At 36.8% G+C, this 19,934-nt stretch overlaps 4 protein-coding genes, 1 long non-coding RNA gene and 1 other non-coding gene across 6 annotated transcripts; 2 read left to right on the top strand and 4 right to left on the bottom strand.

Annotated features, from left to right (window-relative positions):
• Nucleotides 1-2,613: 2,613 nt before the first annotated feature.
• LOC103867103 lies at nt 2,614-3,525 on the bottom strand. The gene is made up of 2 exons (XR_004452185.1): nt 3,266-3,525; nt 2,614-3,164 (listed from the first exon to the last, which is right to left on the bottom strand). It is a non-coding gene; the product is annotated as an uncharacterized LOC103867103 (long non-coding RNA).
• On the top strand, nt 2,893-4,266 carry LOC103867111 (NAC domain-containing protein 72). Its single transcript, XM_009145150.3, has 3 exons — nt 2,893-3,131; nt 3,234-3,502; nt 3,578-4,266. The coding sequence occupies exons 1-3, from the start codon at nt 2,951-2,953 to the stop codon at nt 4,028-4,030; spliced, it is 903 nt and encodes a 300-aa protein (XP_009143398.1). The 5' UTR covers nt 2,893-2,950; the 3' UTR covers nt 4,031-4,266.
• An 82-nt stretch (nt 4,267-4,348) lies between these two features.
• Nucleotides 4,349-4,420, bottom strand: TRNAF-GAA. Its single transcript has one exon. It is a non-coding gene; the product is annotated as a tRNA-Phe (tRNA).
• A 265-nt stretch (nt 4,421-4,685) lies between these two features.
• Nucleotides 4,686-5,556, bottom strand: LOC103867091. Its single transcript, XM_009145129.3, has 3 exons — nt 5,367-5,556; nt 5,239-5,293; nt 4,686-5,029 (listed from the first exon to the last, which is right to left on the bottom strand). The coding sequence occupies exons 1-3, from the start codon at nt 5,461-5,463 to the stop codon at nt 4,867-4,869; spliced, it is 315 nt and encodes a 104-aa protein (XP_009143377.1). The 5' UTR covers nt 5,464-5,556; the 3' UTR covers nt 4,686-4,866.
• A 251-nt stretch (nt 5,557-5,807) lies between these two features.
• LOC103867081 (myosin-4) lies at nt 5,808-17,167 on the top strand. Its single transcript, XM_033281413.1, has 23 exons — nt 5,808-6,238; nt 6,337-6,438; nt 6,507-6,650; nt 6,744-6,894; nt 6,994-7,021; nt 7,107-7,275; nt 7,440-7,503; nt 7,603-7,616; nt 7,697-7,781; nt 7,880-7,983; nt 12,948-13,086; nt 13,167-13,438; nt 13,516-13,605; nt 13,681-13,758; nt 13,860-14,021; nt 14,131-14,313; nt 14,417-14,622; nt 14,742-14,874; nt 14,962-15,091; nt 15,173-15,280; nt 15,365-15,483; nt 15,563-15,775; nt 15,851-17,167. Exons 1-23 carry the CDS (start codon nt 5,963-5,965, stop codon nt 16,226-16,228), a joined length of 3,348 nt encoding a protein of 1,115 aa, XP_033137304.1. The 5' UTR covers nt 5,808-5,962; the 3' UTR covers nt 16,229-17,167.
• LOC103867072 (dynein light chain 2, cytoplasmic) lies at nt 16,888-19,872 on the bottom strand. Its single transcript, XM_009145108.3, has 2 exons — nt 17,515-19,872; nt 16,888-17,301 (listed from the first exon to the last, which is right to left on the bottom strand). Exons 1-2 carry the CDS (start codon nt 17,650-17,652, stop codon nt 17,134-17,136), a joined length of 306 nt encoding a protein of 101 aa, XP_009143356.1. The 5' UTR covers nt 17,653-19,872; the 3' UTR covers nt 16,888-17,133.
• Nucleotides 19,873-19,934: the final 62 nt, after the last annotated feature.

The following is a 19,934-nucleotide window of genomic DNA, read 5'->3' as shown; positions in this document are numbered from 1 at the left end:
TAACTCATATACAGACCAGATTCTGCATATCTTTTACAAGTGGTTTTGAATTAATTAAGCGATGCATTTAGAAAGCATAATGTCTTTTTTTTTAGATAAAGCTTCGTGATCACCTCACGGTCCTCACCTTTTTTCCTTTAAAGCTTTAGCCTTTAACAAACATGTAACTTCACAAAGAAAGCATACATTACAGACAGGCAATATATATGTATATGCGTGTACACCTCACAATTTGTTAGATGCGTCCATATACAGTAAAACCTTTTAAAAATAATATTATGACTTATAATTTTCTTAATTTACAAAAATTTTAAATATCAGAAAAATTATTACTGTATAAATAATTGTTTTTACTCCATTAATATTTAAGTACTCTTAAAATGATGTTATACTTATAAATTAAAATAAATATACTAATACAAAGATATAGAAAACCTTCCAGTAATGATAAGAATAATATCACTTATAGATCATTTTTATTGTGTTATGACTTTTCGTGTCATTTTTGTTGCAATTTATTCCCTTATAGATAATTTTGCTCGTTGAAGCACGCGTAGGAGTGCTTCAAGGCGGGAGTAGAGCCAACCGCATCGTTCTTCTAGAGCTTGTTCGGCCATGCTCGGCAACGACAATTCCAAGGTCTGTGTGGAGGTTGTTTTCTCCATTGCCCAAAAAGTCATATCCCTGAGTTTTTTTAAAAACTCATTGCCTCCAAATCCATATCATTATATAAATATTTTTCAACCTTTTGTCAAGATTTTATAAGAATATTATATACTAAGGGCCTGACTGGTTCAAACGCAGCGGTTGCGGTTGCGGTTGCAGGAGTTTGTGGATGCGGGAGGTTGCGGTTTCTAGCGGTTTTAAGAGATTTGTACGACTGGTACTGCGGTTAAAAATTGGTGCGTTTGCGGGTGACTTATGACTGGTTAACTACCAAATGCGGTAACAGTCAAATAATAAATTAACAATATTTACATTTAATATAATTATAAAAATATCAAAAATCATAAAATTATAATAAATATAAAATTTTTATTCAGAAAGTTATAATTTTAATTTTTGAAAATTGATTGAAATTGTTTTTATTATAAAATTTTATAATATTAATTAAAATATAATAGATATATTTTAATATTTTCATAATTTCAATTTTTAATTTTTTATTAAATATTTTTACTTTTGTATATATATTGTTTTTAAAAAAAGAAAAAAAAATTTATCCTCCCGCAACCGCCCGCAACCGCAAACGCTAGCTGGAACCAACTTTTGAATTTATGAGATTCGGAGCGGTTTGAAGCGGTTTAGAGCGATTTAAGTGATTGTTACAAACCGCCGAAAACCGCTACCAACCGCAAAAGCTGCGTTTGCGGGTGGTAGCGGGAAAACCAGTCGCCCCCTAACTGAATAGCGATCGCGGAGTTTCAAATCAACACATTTTGCAGTTATGCGAAATCGTTGAACCAAACTCTTGTCGTATCTTTGCTAATATACAAATTATTTTCTTATAAAACAAATGGATGAGCATGTCCTCTCAATGAACAAGAATTCTCCACGTCCACTAAAATCTAAAATTCAAAAGCAGTCGAAAACGAAATGCAATTATAATATTATAATAATTAAAAGAGAAAAAGAATAATCAAGAAGAAGAAGAATAAAAAAATCAAAACTATTATATAAAGGCCTGTGAACTATCCAGCATGGTCTATTGTTTTCACTTGTCAACTTCTAAGGCCATTTATAGTATTTCTTGAGTGAAAGAAAACGTAATTAATCTTTTAATTTGAGTATAGAAATGGAATAAAATAAATTCTCTTATGAGAACTGAGATTAATATTCAAACAAAAATTATCAAAACAATAGCATCCTGGTTTTTGAAGTTTGTGAAAAAAAATTAACAATAAAAATTTAAAAATTAACCAAGCGTAGGAACAGAATAAATCAGACGCAAATTAATAGTGAAAATACATTTCTTCTACATTTACTTAGACAATCTCAGTTGCATAATTAGAAAACGATATTTTGTCATTATATTTCATTAATTTTCTCTAATCCTAAATACGTGTCTCCAGTTAACGTTGCCTTTCTATTTTTATAGTTAGAACTTTTGTAGTTTGTACACTTATTAAATAGTTTATGGTATTATTTTCATATTTATTTTTGTCTAGTTTGACTATTTCATTCAAGGCTTGCCTAACTCTCCCAACACGTGTACATTTCACACGAGCAGGACATTGCCTTCCACGCATGTCTAAACAGCCTAAGCCTGCTCAATAGATTTATCTGTCGAATAGTTAGTGCTTCTTCCTTTACTTTTTTCTGACTGCAACGTAGTGAGTGCTTCAACAAAAGAAAAATCGAACTATTATTTGGAGAATCCTGATAGAGATACACATCGTTGTTAGCCTTTTTCAGAATTCTAGAAGAAAGGACAACTGGCTTGGCTTGACACATGTCAAATTTATTTCCTCTATTCCTGACGACGGTTCATGAACCCGAACGGCACTAACATATATAGTCGAATAATTGACTTTGAAAGCTTTGGTGATGTTACTATAACTAGTTAGAGAATGTACTCAGTATAACTATTTATAAAGTTTTATATGTCACGAATGAACCAAGAAAAAAAAAATTACTGCGATAATGTTTTCTCATACTAAAAAACCATACACACAGGAATATTACGCACATTTATCTCGGTCGAAAAGATTGTACAGCTCACTGACAAGGTCGGCAGTTGCATGTACGTGGCTGTATGTCAATGGTCCAAATGGTCCACAAAGAAAATCGTGTTTAGATTTTACAGTAAGACAAGAAGGACCGTACTTATCCTCGAAGAGCCCGTCTTTTCCACAGCCTATATATAAAGCAGCTACTTGCATGGTTGTCTAAAAGAGATCGACGAACTTAAACATCTAAACACATTATTTTATCTGCTGTAGAGAAAAAAATGGGAGTTAGAGAGAAGGATCCGTTAGCCCAGTTGAGCTTACCTCCAGGTTTTCGTTTTTACCCGACAGATGAAGAGCTTCTTGTTCAGTATCTCTGTCGGAAAGTTGCAGGCTACCATTTCTCTCTCCAGATCATCGGAGATATCGATCTCTACAAGTTCGATCCTTGGGATTTGCCAAGTAAGCAACACTTCAATTCTAGTATGGTGTTATCTGTAACGATAATAATTTTTAAGAAAAAGTTAAAACTAAGACACTAATGTTGATATTGTGAACGCGCAGGTAAAGCTTTGTTTGGGGAGAAGGAATGGTACTTCTTTAGCCCAAGAGATCGAAAATATCCGAACGGGTCAAGACCCAATAGAGTTGCCGGGTCAGGTTATTGGAAGGCAACGGGTACCGACAAGATCATCATGTCGGATGGTCACCGTGTCGGGATTAAAAAAGCTCTGGTTTTCTACGCCGGGAAAGCTCCAAAAGGCACGAAAACAAACTGGATTATGCACGAGTATCGACTCATCGAGCATTCTCGTAGCCATGGAAGCTCCAAGGTAACAACAACACATTACTGAAAATTGTAAAAACATATAAATCGAAATCAAAAAGCTAAATTTGTTTTCTTACAGTTGGATGATTGGGTGTTATGTCGAATCTACAAGAAAACATCTGGATCTCAGAGACAAGCTGTTGCTTCTCCGGTACAAGCTTGCCTTGAAGACCAGAGCACGAACATGTCGTCGTCGCCGTCTTCTTCGTCTCAGCTCGACGACGTTCTTGATTCGTTCCCGGAGATGAAAGATCGGTCTTTTGATCTTCCTCGGATGAATTCGCTCAGGACGATTCTCAACGGCAATTTCGAATGGGCTAGCTTAGCAGGTCTTAATCCCATGCCTGAGCTAGCTCCGATGACCTACGGTTTATCGAATTACGGAGGTTACCACGCGTTCCAATCGGCGGAGAGCGGGTGTAGGAGTTCGCAGGTCGATCAGGAGCAGAACTCGACCGAGTTGACTCAGAGTCTCGGGTACAGCTCGAGCGGGTTCGGACTTTCGGGTCAAATGTACGAGTTTAGGCAATGAGAGATGGGTTAATGTAATTTGGCTACTCATATGAGTGGACGCGGTTAAAAAAAGTAAAAAAAACCTAGAGTGGCAATTATGTAAACAAATAGAGAATTATAATGGGCCTTCTTAACCGATTCGGTTAGGCTTAGGATTCCAGAAAGCGAAGGCCTTGAGATTAGTTTTTATCTAATATGACGGACCGAAAATGTAATAGCGCACGCACACTACGTTAATGGGCTCTTTTGAAATTATTTCTAACAGGAAATAAATATTCTAAAGATAAATACATGTCCAAAACGCTGCGTTTCGAATAAGTAAAAGAAAAAAATTAAATGCGGTGAGCGTGATCGAACACGCGACCTTCAGATCTTCAGTCTGACGCTCTCCCAACTGAGCTATCCCCGCATCGCGATAGAACACGTTAAGTACTTAAATAGACTTTAAATATTTATCTTATCATCGAAGTTATGAACTTGCGTTGGTGTTTGGCAAACAAATTCAGACGATACCTTTGATCCCTCAGATGGTCCACTAGTTGTTTGATTTAGAAATAGAAATAATATAGAAATGCGCATCCATGTGTGTATTTATGTCCTTCACACTGTTGCTACATTTTGATCTTTGTTTACAGTAGTAGCCCCAGTTTACGACTTGTAATGATTTGTTTAAATAATCACTCCTGGTAACAAATATTCCCATATGATAATATCCGTAAATATCAAAAAATTCTGAAACTAAAAAGGAGAAGTACAAACTTGTAGAGATTCTTTTGCTAAGATAAGCACAAGAACAAAAATAGACTACGAAACCTTTAACCTTAAAAAACTTTTCGCTTTGAGTTGAGAACAAAATCATTCATACAATTTCTTGGCGGAAAGAGTTCTCTGTTTTTTGGAAACGTTCTTGGAAGCTTTCTCTTCATACTTGTCGTTCTTTGCTATAGCTTTAGCCACAGCTTTCACCTTTCTTGCATTCTTCGTTCTCTTCATAGGTTTTCCTTTCTTCGCGCTTGTCCTAGAGAAAACATGTAATAATCATCAGAACTAAACGTAAGGGCAGATACAAACTCAGAACAGAGCAAATTCACAAATGGAAACTTGTAGCCAAGAGAAACCCAACCAAAGATTTATACAAATCTAACTAGCCAAACCAGAAATCAAAATTGATTAATAATATGATAATTTTTCGATCCAAGTTAAAGAAGTAATGAAACTTGAGCTTACAGGTTACGATTACGAGCAGCGAGTTTGGCGTCTCCGGTCTCCGAAGTGTCCATGGCTTAACCAAATCAACAGAAAATTAAACATCTGAAGTCACGAGTAATAATAATAAGCCAAGACGCTATGTTTACCTTGGGGAGCAGATTCAGAGACGACGCTCTTAGTTTCGGAAACGTCCATAGAAACGGTGTCGTCGTCTCTCTTCTTCTTGTTCCTGCTCTTCGTCATGGCGCCGATTTTTGGTTTCTCGGCTTAGGGCAGGCAGACAGGCGAGAACGAAAAAAAACAAAACGAATTGAGATTACTTTTAACCTATTGTTGGGGCGGGTCAATTTACTAAATATTCGGGTCCCATTAATGGGCCTATAGGTTTCTGTTTAAAGCCCATTCGATTATTTATTTTCAGAAGAAGAACAAAAAAAATATTTCTTCATCGTTGCGCCTCGTTGGTTTTTCAAATTCTTTCTCTCTGGAATCTCTCTCTCCCTCTCTCCTTCTCTCTAATATTTTTCTTCTCGTTGGCAAAAGGTTCAGTTTTTTTTTATTTACCTGATGGTTTTGTTATAAATTTCTTTTTTGTTTTTTCAGTTTTATTGTGTTCATTGTTTTTTTCTTTCTGTTTGGCTAATTGTTCCGACAAACTTTCCATATCTGCAATGTTGAGAGATTCTCCGTTATAATTTTTTTTTCAGATTCCGAAATGTGTCTGTGAATTCTAGGGAAACCAATGACTATACCGCCGTCTCCTACGATGAAAGCTACACCTGAGGAGACGATGGAATCTCTTAGCCAACATGATGATGCGTGCGAGAGGTTGAAGGATTATAAGTCTCCGTCCCTTCCCTCTCGACGCACTTCACAAATGCCGTCGAATCGCCAATCGCTTCCGACGAGCCTCCGTGATACGATTTGTCCGGAGAGAGAGACCAAAGAGAAGGATTGTAGGACAGAGCCGATCTCGGAGCCTGAATGGGTCAATAACGTCGAGTTTTTCATCACCAAGGTGAGATTACTTCTTTTGCAAATTTCGCTGATATTAATGAATACATTATTACAGGTTTATTGCGTTTTTAAACTGCTTCTCTGTTTTGATTATTACAGAAACTTGGTGTTTGGTGTCGAGGTCGTAATGGGGAGTGGCACTTGGGGAAGATACAATCTGCTTCGGGTGATGCGGCTTGTGTTGTCTTGTCCACCACGGAAGTAAGTTCTTTTATTTTATTTTTTTATTTCATATAATATGGATTTGTAATATTTGGTTATATTTAAAGGTTGTGGAAGTATCAATGAAAGAGATTCTCCCTGCAAACCCAGATGTTTTGGAGGGAGTTGATGACCTTATACAGCTTAGTTACTTGAATGAACCATCTGTTCTTTACAACCTCAGAGTCAGATACTCACAAGACTTGATTTACGTGAGTTTGCTCCAAAGAAAGAAAAAAATCTGGTTTTGTTTTTGATTGTTCTTCATTTTTTTTAAACAGAGTTTCATGTTTCTTTTCTTATAGAGTAAAGCAGGACCAGTTCTGATTGCAGTGAATCCGTTTAAGAATGTTCAGATTTATGGTAACGACATTCGATCAGCCTATCAAAAGAAGGCTTTGGTTGCTCCTCATGTTTATGCAGTGGCTGATGCAGCTTTTGATGAGATGATGAGAGGTCAGCATAAGCATCTTCTTTTTATATTTTTCATGAGTTTTCTATGGTGTTGAAATAGTTATTATCTGGTGTTTACATTTTGATTTGTCCTTTATTCAGAGGAGAAGAACCAATCTATTATCATAAGGTAAGACGAGGCCCTCTATTTCTGAATGTTTTTTTCTTTCTAATATTTGATAGGAATAACTAATTGATAGTATCATTCCATATAGTGGAGAAAGTGGAGCTGGGAAAACTGAGACAGCAAAATATGCAATGCAGTACTTGGAAGCTCTTGGTGGAGGTAACTTTGGGGTGGATAATGAAATCCTAAAGACTAACTGTATACTTGAAGCTTTTGGGAATGCTAAAACATCAAGAAATGATAACTCTAGCCGATTTGTGAGTAAATTTTACATTACATTTCTTGATGTTTTTAGCCTATGAGTAATTTGAATAATAACCATTTCTTGAAATTTGAAAGTTTCATGTCAGCCAATAAGTGTAACTCACTTTCTGTAAATCGGTAAGTGGTCTGGATTCATAGCAGATCTTAATTGATGCAGGGGAAACTGATGGAGATTCATTTTAGTGCAAAGGGAAAGATATGCGGAGCCAAACTTGAAACTTGTGAGTAATGAATTTAACATTTGTCTGATTCTTTGTCATATTTTCTTATATATTGAGCTCACATGCATTTTTGTTTCCGTTGGTGCTAAATTACCACAGTTCTGCTAGAAAAGGTAATTTTTTTGTTGAGAAGTTTTAGTCAAATTCCACAAGTTAGCTATTCATGGACTAATAAGTAGTCTGTTTGGATCAGTCAAGAGTGGTTCAGCTGTCCAATGGCGAGAGATCCTACCATATCTTTTATGAATTGTGTGCAGGTGCTTCACCAATTCTTAAAGGTAACATTTCAAAGTAAAATGTAGACATATATAAACTTAACTTTCTCATGGCTGAGAGCCAGAAGTTGCTAGACAATTCCTTATGGTTTTACTCGCAGAGAGATTGAACCTTAAAGAAGCAAGTGAATACAACTATTTGAACCAGAGCAACTGCTTAACCATTGATCGCATCGATGATGCTCAGAAATTTCACAAATTGATGGTAACTCCTTCTGTTTCCTGTGCCTTTCTCTGTTTCCAATGTAGTAAATGCCAAAATTTTGTAATTTCTGTTGGATTTCCCTCCTTAAGCCCAAAACTAATTAAATCATAATCAAACCTTAGCCCAAGAAGAAGAAACATCTAGAAAAAGGTGGAGAAGTATAGAAGAAGAATTGTGTAGAAGAAGAAGAAGTGTGTAGAATGTGTTTAGGATAAGATCAAAAGAAAGTTCTAGAAGTAGCTTGTACATACCCCTCACTAGTATAAATAGGGGTGTTTAGTTCTCTTGTAATCATCCAGAATCAAGAAAAATAATAGAGAGAAAACATTTCAGCAAGAGTTCTAAAAATCTCCAAGAAATCTCCAAACACAAGCTTTAGTAGAAAAATCCCTTTCCTAAAATACGAAGGTTATCTCAAACAAAAACCGTCTACATTCCATCTTAACCTCTCGAAGAAAATATTATCCGCTAACTTTCCCAACAACTGGTATCAGAGCCGAGTTACCGGTTATCTTTGAAGAAGTGAAGATGGAGGCCACCGTTACCTTTGAAGGTGATATGTTCAAGCTCACGACGGACAACTTCTCTTATTGGAAACCGATGATGGAAGATCATCTTTATTGCAAAGATTTGCATGAGCCCATCATCATGAAGGATAAGCCGGAAGGAAAGGATGATAAAGCATGGGAGATTCTTAATAGAAAAGCGGTTGCCGTAATACGCAAGTATGTCGACCGATCTCTCTTTGAACATGTCTCTACCTACACAAATGCTTTTGAATTATGGACAAAACTTGAATCCATGATTCAAAAGAAAACACCTCGAAACAAAGCTCTTCTTGTTCGACGGTTGGTAAAGTTAGAGTACAAGGATGGCCAGAGCATGATGGAGCACTTGAACAATTTCAAGGGGATCGTAAATCAACTTAACAAAGTTGATATGAAGGTTGAAGACGAAATGCAAGCCCTTTTACTCCTTAGTTCACTACCGGAGAGTTGGGACACACTAGTTGTCACTCTAAGCAATTCAGCACCGGAGGGAAAGCTTACCATGGACACCGTCACTGATAGTCTTCTAAATGAAGAAGTTCGCAGGAAGGAGCGAGGTTCGAGCTCTTATTCAGAAGCTAACATTGTTGATAGACGGGGTAGAGAAGAGACTCGTGGTCACAACAGAAGCAGAGGACGAGACCAATCTCGAGGAAGATCCAAGTCACGTCCAAGAGTTACCTGCTATTATTGCGGCAAGCCGGGTCACATGAAGTCGGAATGTCGGTTTTTCAAGAAAGACAAACAAACCGGTAATATCAAACCAGACCGGTTCAATCCTACAAAGAAGCATGAAGACAAGACTACCACCATTGTGGAAGACCAGAGCGAAGAATTATATCTCATTGGAGAATGTAATCTTAGCTCTGATGATAGTTCATGGATCGTTGATTCTGGTGCTTCTTTTCACGTCACCCCTCATGGAAGCTTCTTCACAACCTACCAAAGTGGTGACTTTGGTAATGTTCAAATGGGAAATCAAGGAAGAAGCAAGATCGTTGGAAAGGGGGATGTTATTCTTACATCAAACACAGGATGTAAGATAGTTCTCAAGGATGTAAGGCATGTTCCCGACATTCGACTCAATCTCATATCAACCGGGAAGCTTGATGATGCCGGTTTTGATAGCCACTTTGGCAGTGGCAAATGGAAGCTAACCAAAGGAAGTTTGATCATGGCTCGAGGAAGTAAAGAAGGCTCATTATATGTGACTCAAGCCAAGCTTTGCAAGGAAGAAGTAAATGTCGCAAGTGATGACATGAATATATGGCACCGAAGACTCGGGCATATAAGTGAGAAAGGTTTAAACATACTTTCTCGCAAGAAACTTCTTCCCGATATGAAAGGTCTCTCTCTCTCACCATGTCATGATTGCTTAGCCGGAAAACAACATAGAGTCGCTTTCCGAAGATCGTCTACGCCTATGAGAAGAAAGCATATTCTTGATCTTGTGCATACTGACGTATGTTCCATGTCCGAGAAATCCAATGGAGGTGCATCATATTTCGTCACCTTTATTGATGACCATTCAAGAAAGGTGTGGATACATCTTTTGAAAACAAAAGATCAAGTTCTCGATGCTTTCAAGGAGTTTGTAGCCCAAGCAGAACGAAGTACGGGTCAAAAACTCAAGTGTGTTCGATCTGACAATGGTGGAGAGTATCGAGGTCCCTTTGAAGCATTTTGCAAAGCTCATGGAATCAGAATGGAGAAGACACCACCAAAGACGCCGCAACTGAATGGGCTAGCTGAAAGAATGAATCGAACGATCACAGAAAGAGTTCGGTGCATGCTCTCTCACGCTAAACTACCCAAGCCATTTTGGGGAGAAGCCATAAAGACTGCAGTGGACGTCATAAATCTCACACCATCAGTTCCTTTGGAAGGCAATGTCCCGGAGGAAGTTTGGTCGGGTAAGAAGATCTCTTACAACCATTTGAAGGTGTTTGGGTGCAGAGCGTTCGTCCATATCCCTAAGGATGAACGAGCCAAGCTAGACTCCAAGACTAAAGAGTGCATCTATCTTGGGTCACCAAGAGATGATTTCGGCTATCGGCTTTGGGATCCGGTTAACAGAAAAGTTATCCGGAGCAGAGATGTTGTTTTCTTCGAAGATCAAACAATCGAAGACATCAACAAATTAAAGAAACCAAAGCTAAGGGTTGTAAGGAATGAAGATTCTTATAAGTCCCAAAATCATGAACAAGTGATTGGAGATGATGGCGAAGGGGATCCCATCATGGATCCGAATGGTGATGAAGGTGAAGAAGAAGATCAAGTGGAGCCAGAGGAAGAACATGAGCCAAGAAGGTCTGGAAGAGAGACAAGACCATCTGTAAGATACTATCGAGATGAGTACGTCAATCTTACAGATGAGGGGGAGCCTCAAAGCTATGAAGAGGCCATAGGAGACACTCATAAAGATGAGTGGGTTGAAGCCATGCAAGATGAAATGCAATCCTTGCATGATAATCACACTTACGAGCTGGTGAAGCTACCAAAAGGAAAGAGAGCCTTGAAGAACAAGTGGGTGTACAGGTTGAAGTATGAGGAGAGAAGCTCAAATCCAAGATACAAAGCCCGATTGGTTGTGAAAGGATTCAACCAGAAGAAAGGCATAGATTTTGAAGAAATATTCTCTCCAGTAGTGAAGATGTCCTCTATCCGAGTGGTTCTTGGTCTAGCAGCAGTTCTAGACTTGGAGATTGAACAACTCGATGTCAAGACGGCCTTTCTACACGGTGAACTCGAGGAGGAGATCTATATGGAGCAACCTGAAGGATTCAAGGTTCCAGGAAAAGAAGACTTGGTGTGCCGATTAAAGAAGAGTCTTTACGGCCTCAAGCAAGCCCCAAGACAATGGTACAAGAAGTTTGACTCCTTCATGGTGGATCATAACTTCAAGAAAACCAAGAATGATCATTGCGTTTTCATAAAGAAGTATGAAAGCGGCGACTTTCTCATATTATTGCTCTATGTTGACGATATGTTAATTGTTGGCCAAGATCGCAACAAGATAGCCGCATTGAAGAAAGATTTGGGAAGGCGTTTTGCGATGAAAGATTTGGGGCAAGCGAGACAGATTCTTGGAATGAAGATCACTCGGGATAGACCAAAGAAGCTTCTATGGTTGTCCCAAGAACGATATGTTGAAAAGGTGTTGGAGAGATTTAACATGCACAAAGCAAAGCCGGTGAGCACTCCACTTGGTGGACATTTCAAGCTAAGTTCAAAGCAAAGTCCAACAAGTGAGAAGGAGAAAGAGGAAATGAAGACTACCCCATATGCATCAGCCGTGGGAAGTCTCATGTATGCTATGGTGTGCACCAGACCCGACATTGCCTATGCTGTAGGAGTTGTGAGTCGCTTTCTAGCGAATCCAGGAAAGGAGCATTGGAAAGCAGTTAAGTGGATCCTACGCTATCTACGAGGCACAACGAAGAAGTGTCTATGTTTTGGCAATGGAAAATTGGTGTTGAACGGTTACACCGATGCAGATTGGGCTGGTGATAAAGATTCAAGAAAATCAACATCAGGATTTGTAACTACCTTTGCAGGGGGAGCTGTTTCATGGCAGTCGAAGCTACAAAAGTGTGTTGCCTTATCTACCACGGAAGCAGAGTATATCGCAGCAACGGAAGCGTGCAAAGAGATGCTATGGATGAAGAACTTCTTACATGAATTGGGAGTGAAGCAAGACAAGTACAACTTGTTATGTGACAACCAAAGTGCTATTCACCTAGCAAAGAACCCAACGTTTCACTCCCGCTCGAAGCACATCGACATTCGGCATCATTGGATCCGAGAAGTTCTTGAAGAGAAGTTCATACATCTCAACAAGGTACACACAGATGAAAACTGGTCAGATTTTATGACCAAGGTATTACCGCTTAAGAAATTTGAAGATTGCTGCAAAGGCACGGGCATGGCGACTGTTTCGGGCTAAGTCGGGAAGGGGGAGATTTGTTGGATTTCCCTCCTTAAGCCCAAAACTAATTAAATCATAATCAAACCTTAGCCCAAGAAGAAGAAACATCTAGAAAAAGGTGGAGAAGTATAGAAGAAGAATTGTGTAGAAGAAGAAGAAGTGTGTAGAATGTGTTTAGGATAAGATCAAAAGAAAGTTCTAGAAGTAGCTTGTACATACCCCTCACTAGTATAAATAGGGGTGTTTAGTTCTCTTGTAATCATCCAGAATCAAGAAAAATAATAGAGAGAAAACATTTCAGCAAGAGTTCTAAAAATCTCCAAGAAATCTCCAAACACAAGCTTTAGTAGAAAAATCCCTTTCCTAAAATACGAAGGTTATCTCAAACAAAAACCGTCTACATTCCATCTTAACCTCTCGAAGAAAATATTATCCGCTAACTTTCCCAACAACTTCTTATTTCGTTAGAGATTGCTTTGTCATTGTAGGAAGCTTTCAACATTGTTCAGATTCCTCAAGAACATCAAGAACGTGCATTTGCACTGCTTGCAGCTGTCTTATGGTTAGGGAATGTATCTTTTGAAGTGATTGACAATGAAAACCATGTGGACGTGGTAGCAGATGAAGGTAGAGTACATTTTCTTGTCCTCTATCATGTTGAATTACTGGACTAATGATGCTTATTATTTTCCTCTTGCGTATGACAGCTGTCACTAACGTAGCTATGTTAATGGGATGCGACTCAAAAGAGCTTATGGTGGTTTTGTCTACATGCAAGCTCCAAGCTGGTAGAGATTGCATAGCTAAAAGACTGACACTGCCACAGGCGACTGATATGAGGGATTCACTAGCGAAAATCATATATGCAAGCCTTTTCAACTGGCTTGTTGAGCAAATAAACACTTCACTTGAAGTTGGTAAATTAAGGACAGGAAGATCTATTAGTATCCTTGACATATATGGTTTTGAATCATTCAAGGTTCGTAACCTTGCTCTAGATTTGTTAGTCTTTTATTTCATTTTGACTGTGTAATAATCAGGTCTCGTTGGTTTTAGAATAATAGCTTTGAACAATTTTGCATAAACTATGCAAATGAAAGACTGCAACAACATTTCAACCGACATCTATTTAAACTTGAACAAGAGGTGAGATTCTTCTCTCTGAAGCCTAAACTGTATGTAAATGTGTTTAAGCTTATCAGTTAAATCTTCACTGTTCAGGAATATGAAGGGGATGGAATTGATTGGACTAAGGTCGAATTCAAAGACAATCAAGAGTGTCTAGATCTTATTGAGAAGGTAATATCTAGCGTGCCATCTTTAGATTTGGTACTCAATCTTGTTTTTTTTTCTTCTATATTTTTTAAAAGACCATCTTGCACATATGATTGCTAGTGCAGAAACCCATTGGTTTGGTATCACTACTAGATGAGGAATCAAATTTTCCAAAGGCAACTGATACAACGTTTGCCAACAAGCTGAAGCATCATTTGAAAGCTAACTCTTGTTTCAGGGGAGAAAGAAGAGGTCATGGCTTCAGAGTTAGTCATTATGCCGGAGAGGTTAGTTTATAACCCAAATCAAACAACTTAACGCTGCATGTTGTTTAGCTCTTATATCAACTTGGGGTACTTACGAGAGTTTATTTACATTGTGTTGTTTAATTAATAGGTTCTCTATGATACAAATGGCTTCCTGGAAAAGAACAGAGATCCACTGCATGTTGATCTTATCCAACTTTTGTCATCATGCAACTGTCAATTACTGAACCTGTTTTCTTCTAAGATGCGTGACAAGTCTCTTAAGCCATCCTTGTCGGAATCCATGAATCAAAGTGTTATTACAAAGTTTAAGGTAACATGGCTTGAGTTTTCAGTTGTTTATTTATGAAATAATCATCCCTTTTAAAATCTTTTGAACCTAAAAGGACCATTTTAACTCACTTTTCTGCGTACAGAGCCAACTATTCAAGCTGATGAACAAGTTAGAAGACACCACTCCTCACTTTATTCGATGCATAAAGCCAAACTCAAATCATCTTCCTGGAGTTTACGAAGAGAATCATGTTCTACAACAGCTTAGATGTTGTGGCGTTTTGGAGATTGTTAGAATATCAAGATCAGGTTATCATACTAGGATGACACATCAGGATCTTGCAGCAAGGTTTGGTCTCTCAACTTTCACTGATCCCCTTTTTGTTGATAGTTCTCCTGTTACAAACAACTCTCATGCATTCCTAAGCTTTTTTTTTTTTTGTCATTGTTGGCTTGTGCATGGATTAGATATGGATTCTTACTGGACACAAAACTCTCCCAGGATCCACTTAGCACATCAGATTCTATTATGAAACAGTTCAATCTTCCTCCTGAAATGTATCAAGTTGGATATAGAAAAATATACCTTCGAACCGGGCAAGTAAGTTATTTTTACCTGAAGATATATTATGAATTGGTTTCATTATCTATCTACAATAGTAACACTTTCATATCTGTATTCTAATAGATTGGCCTACTTGAGGAAAGAAGAGAATATGTTCTGCAGGGTGTAATTGGATTACAGAAGCATCTTCGTGGTTACAAGTCTCGTGAATACTTCCACAATATGAAGAAATCAGCATTGATACTTCAATCTTGTAAATTGTTGACATATGTCTCATGTTAACTTTATAGATATGCTTATTTAATTTTTTGGCTAACTTGTTCTGTTTCTACAGATATCCGCGGTGAAAATGCCAGGAGAAACTATATTGCGATGCAAACACCGGCCACAGTTTCCTCAGAAGTAACTAAAGAGCTTGATGCAGTCATACATTTGCAATCTGGTAAAAATCGGTATCTGATGGCATCAAAGAACTTTGCCTTTCAATCTTGGATAAATTTTTTGAATCAGTTCACTCTTTATGTAGTGGTACGGAGATGGTTCGTTCGTAAGCAGTTAAAAAACAGTGTGGAACTGAAGAAACAATCACACAATGAGAAGAAAAAAACGAGAAGAAAGTCAAGGAGGAAGGTTTCAGAAGTCAAGGTAATATTTTTTTTTGCATGATGTATGTTATTACTATGTGTCTCTAAGTTATCTAAACTTTATTACCTTTCATGTTTAGGATCTTCCTTTAGAGCAGTTTCAAGTCCAACCTTGGGATCTAGCTGATCTCCAGAGCCGGGTTCAGAAAGTCGAAACAGCTATAATGCAGAAGGAAGATGAAAACACTGCATTGAAGGAGGAGTTGCAACGGTTTGAGGAAAGATGGATAAAGCACGAAACAAGAATGAAGTCAATGGAGGAAACATGGCAAAAACATATCTCTTCAATGCAGGTAAAAGTGGCTAAAGAGTGTTACACCCATCACTCATTTATACTTATGATTGTAATATTATCTCTTTACCTTCAGATGAGTCTGGAAGCTGCATGTAATATTATGACTCCAGACAAGACTGCAAGTCACGGTAATGACTCAGAGGACACAATCTCCCCTGGAACTCCTACAAAAGAGCTCAAGGGTGGTAGCTTGGATGATATTAAGGATATTTATGTAGAAGTTGATCAACGTAGAGTTGTATTTGATGAAGATGTGAAGCGTCATGTGGAAATAGACGAACTGGAACAAGTGTCGATTGCAATCGAGAAGCAGCATGCAGAAGAAGAACTCAGTAGACTGAAGTCAAGATTTGAGAAGTGGAAGAAAGATTACAAAGCGAGACTACGAGGGACAAAGGCAAGGCTCCGGTTAAATGGACACAGGAACTGGTGCGGCAAGAAAAGCTTTTGAAGTTAGATCTCGTTCTCATAATCATCTCATGTACCGAAATTCATATTAGTTTTAGGAGTTTTAACCATGTAAATTCCACAATTTAATCAAATTAACTCTCTTTAGAGTTACAAGCTAACCGTAGGGTAAGAAAAAAAAACAAGCAAAATTGATCTATGATCGCATGGTTTCACACAGAGTAAATATTATGCTTCTGTCATGACTATGGACTTTAATTTGATGATTAATTCAGCTATTGTAGCCTCCAAAAAACACTTGTGTTTTCATCAACTTGAAGGTGGAGGATCTATTTTACATCTATTGTTTAAGCAGCTAGTTGGATCTTACACAATGAAGCAAAGAAAAGCTACTATCTAACACCTTAAGACTAACTCGTCCTTTTAAAACTTTTTGCACAATGTGTGAATGTTCTTACAGAATCAGCCTTGAGTATAATTCTTTAGCTATGTGTGGAATATTAGGACATTCTTTAAGCTATCTTTCTAATAAAAAGGTTACAAAATTTGTTGAAATGCATCTTTCTTAGCTATGTTTTGGGGTTTTATGTAGTTTCATTAATAAAGTCAGCAGTTGTTTTCTATTTGCTTTTAGATAAATAATTTATTTGCAAATAATCACAATCAGATATAAAATTGTATACTGTTATACTATGATGATACTAGTAATCACAATCCAGTCTGCTTTTGAACTTATGTGCAAAACTTACAAAATCAAAATCACAATGCAAAGACTAGTTTCAACATTTTTTCTTCTTTTTCTTTCTTACTCCAAAAGCAAACAGAAAAATGTTAAGTACAAACCGGAACAACGATTGAAAATGACTGAAAATGCTAGAATGCATTTTGATTTAACACTAAATAGATCCAAATATAGACTTGATTATTATCACAATATGTCTGAACTGGTTAGACTGTTGGTCCGGACGCTACTTCACCAGCTGATCCCTTAAAGAGTAAAATGGTAAGGTTGCCAACGGAGAAATGGATGAAGCAGCCACTACAATGAGTCAAGAACGATCCGAAATGCGTCCCCGCAATACACTGCCACCCCAATCCGTATTTTCTATCAAATTCCTGAAAATTTTGAAAAAATATATCAAAAATCTGTATACCAATGACCGGGAAAGCTACTGGTGGAGTTTGTTATAACATTCAATTTCATAATTTAATTTCATCATATATGTAGACGGTAGGTACATACATGTCCAATCAAAATTTATACGCTGACACACACTAAGGTTATATTAGAAAATATTTATACATGTACAGAAAATTTTATTTAAGAACCTTCTTGATGAAACGGGCGATTTGAGTGGGTTCGGTGACATCAAAGCAATCAAGGGCTTTGGCAGCCAAACTAAGAGCATCTTCCTTCATTGTTTGCTTCATATCTGTCTCACCCATCACTGCTTTCCCTTCTAACATCCTTTTACTTTTTTTTAAAGTGATTATTTAGCTTGAGAAATATAAGAGAACCAAGTGAGGTTATGCAACGTATTTATGGGAAAAAATGACAGGGTGGAATGTGAATGAAGCTCCTAGATAGTGGTGGAGATTTAGTTGGAAATTACAAGAAGTTTGTTTTGTTTTTCGGCTGGTCGTGTAAATTCATCAACCACATGGATTTGCATGTACAGGTGATATGTGGTCAAAACAAATCATACAATCGATTTCAAATATGAATTTATACAACATATATCATTAGCTATAATCATTAGCTGATCATTGTATTTGGATTTGGTTCAAGGGTTATATTTTTTTTGGTCCCATCACAATTTTTTTGAATTTTCTTCTCTTGACAATTGTCTTATAAATTAGGGTGAGAATAACTTTTTAGAATAAACTTCTAGTTATCCCTATTGAGCTATATAATATAGTTGAAATATGGTAACTATGTATATGAGAGTTAAGTACACATTAAGCAAAATCCCTCTGATCTCCTGTACAAAATCACCAGTATCGGAAACGTGTCATATAATGCATATCATATGTTTTAAAAACAATGTTGCTCTTATATTTTATATGCACTGATAATAGTACGATATTGTAATATATGTCACACACAAGCAGTCAATGAAAATATAAAACTAATGATATTTAAATGAATGACATAAGTTCAATAGTATATTTTTTGCGTCAATGTTCAAGTGTCCGGTTGATGTTACCGTACAAATCATGGTTATTCATTCAATCAGTTTCTAATTCAAGATCATGTTGAATATTACACATGTGACTTGCCATTATTTTTTTAGAAAAAGAAAAGAAATTCACTCCTCCTAATTTGGGATGTTTTGTGATTCTGTTGTAAATAAAACAAATTGTGAGTGGATATGGTTGGACAAGTGCACAATCAAGATTACAGGAGCAAAATGAGTGAAGGGAAGAAGAAGGGACAAAACATATGTGGCTGTCTTCCTTTTGGAAGCTAATTGTTAATTCACAAAATGGGAAAAAATCAACAAAACAAGAAAAAATTGGAATGGAACTCATCTAACCAATCGAAGTCAAGTTTAATTAAATTTGGAACTCATAAATAATAAATAAGAAAATAGAGTCGATGTTTTTTTTTCATCAAATAACTTCCAACTCCAGTTTTTATGAGTGTCCGATATTTAAAAATGGTTGTTATAAAATTAACTGAAATTGAATTTTATTAACTGAAATATGTAAAACAGGTTATACTTTTTAGATCACTTCCCAAAACTCGCTCATGATTAACTTACGCTGCCTTCTTTGGTACTCTCTTGTGTTGTTGTGTGTGTATTACTCCACAATATATGCATATAAGTATTATCACCGATCACGTACAGTGAAGATCTAATCAGAGATCCCAAAGAAAACAAATAGAGTGATATGATATCCTATCAAATAGTCAGTGATTAGTAGTTGTGAAAAACAAACAAAAATATTACACACACATGGCGTCGGCTCTCTAACTTTAACCTAACTTTTCCGCATATTTTTTATTGAAAACTTAAGAGCATGATTAATGTGAGTTTTTAGGTAAGGTTCTTAACATAATATAAGAAATTGATATTTAAGAACCGGTTCTTAGCTTTTTTATTTAAAAGTTAAAAGATGGTTTCTTATATTCCGTTAAGAACTTCAACTTAAAAATTCCATTAATCATGCTCCAAGTATTTGCACACACATTGCATGGGATCTCTAAAATATTTCCACACACAATTAATTAAGATTTGCTTTACTACACAGGTAGGTGTCGTAGGTCTCTCTCTTTAACTGTATAACACACAATGGGATCTTTAGTTGCTTTGTGTGGACGCAAGGTTTTTATGCAGTGAAATCGGCAGTTCAGTCAGAACAAGCTGACCACCACACCAATGTGGCTGCAGCTAATGCAAATCAGCTATGTTTAGTGTCAACGGTAGCTGGGTCTGTTTGTAATGTTGAATAATTCTTTTGTTGTACATTTACTTTTAGAAGGACTAAACATACATATCAATTGTATATTTGTATGAACTATAAAATCAGTCTGTTTTTCAAAAAAAAAATTCCCTATATATTTCTTTTGCTCTTTGTTCTATTCTATTCATTCCATCAGCAAGCTTTTGATTCCAAAAGTGTTAAATTAATGTGTATTTTATCTATTAGTTTAATTAATACTAATAAGTAGTGAATATTTGTTTTTCCTTTTTTATTACAGAAAATAAGAAAGTTCGTTGCCGACATCGAACAACCATACACCT

Source organism: Brassica rapa, chromosome A01 (assembly GCF_000309985.2).
Source record: "Brassica rapa cultivar Chiifu-401-42 chromosome A01, CAAS_Brap_v3.01, whole genome shotgun sequence".
Lineage (NCBI taxonomy): Eukaryota > Viridiplantae > Streptophyta > Magnoliopsida > Brassicales > Brassicaceae > Brassica > Brassica rapa.
This window is presented reverse-complemented; position numbering and strand designations above follow the sequence as displayed.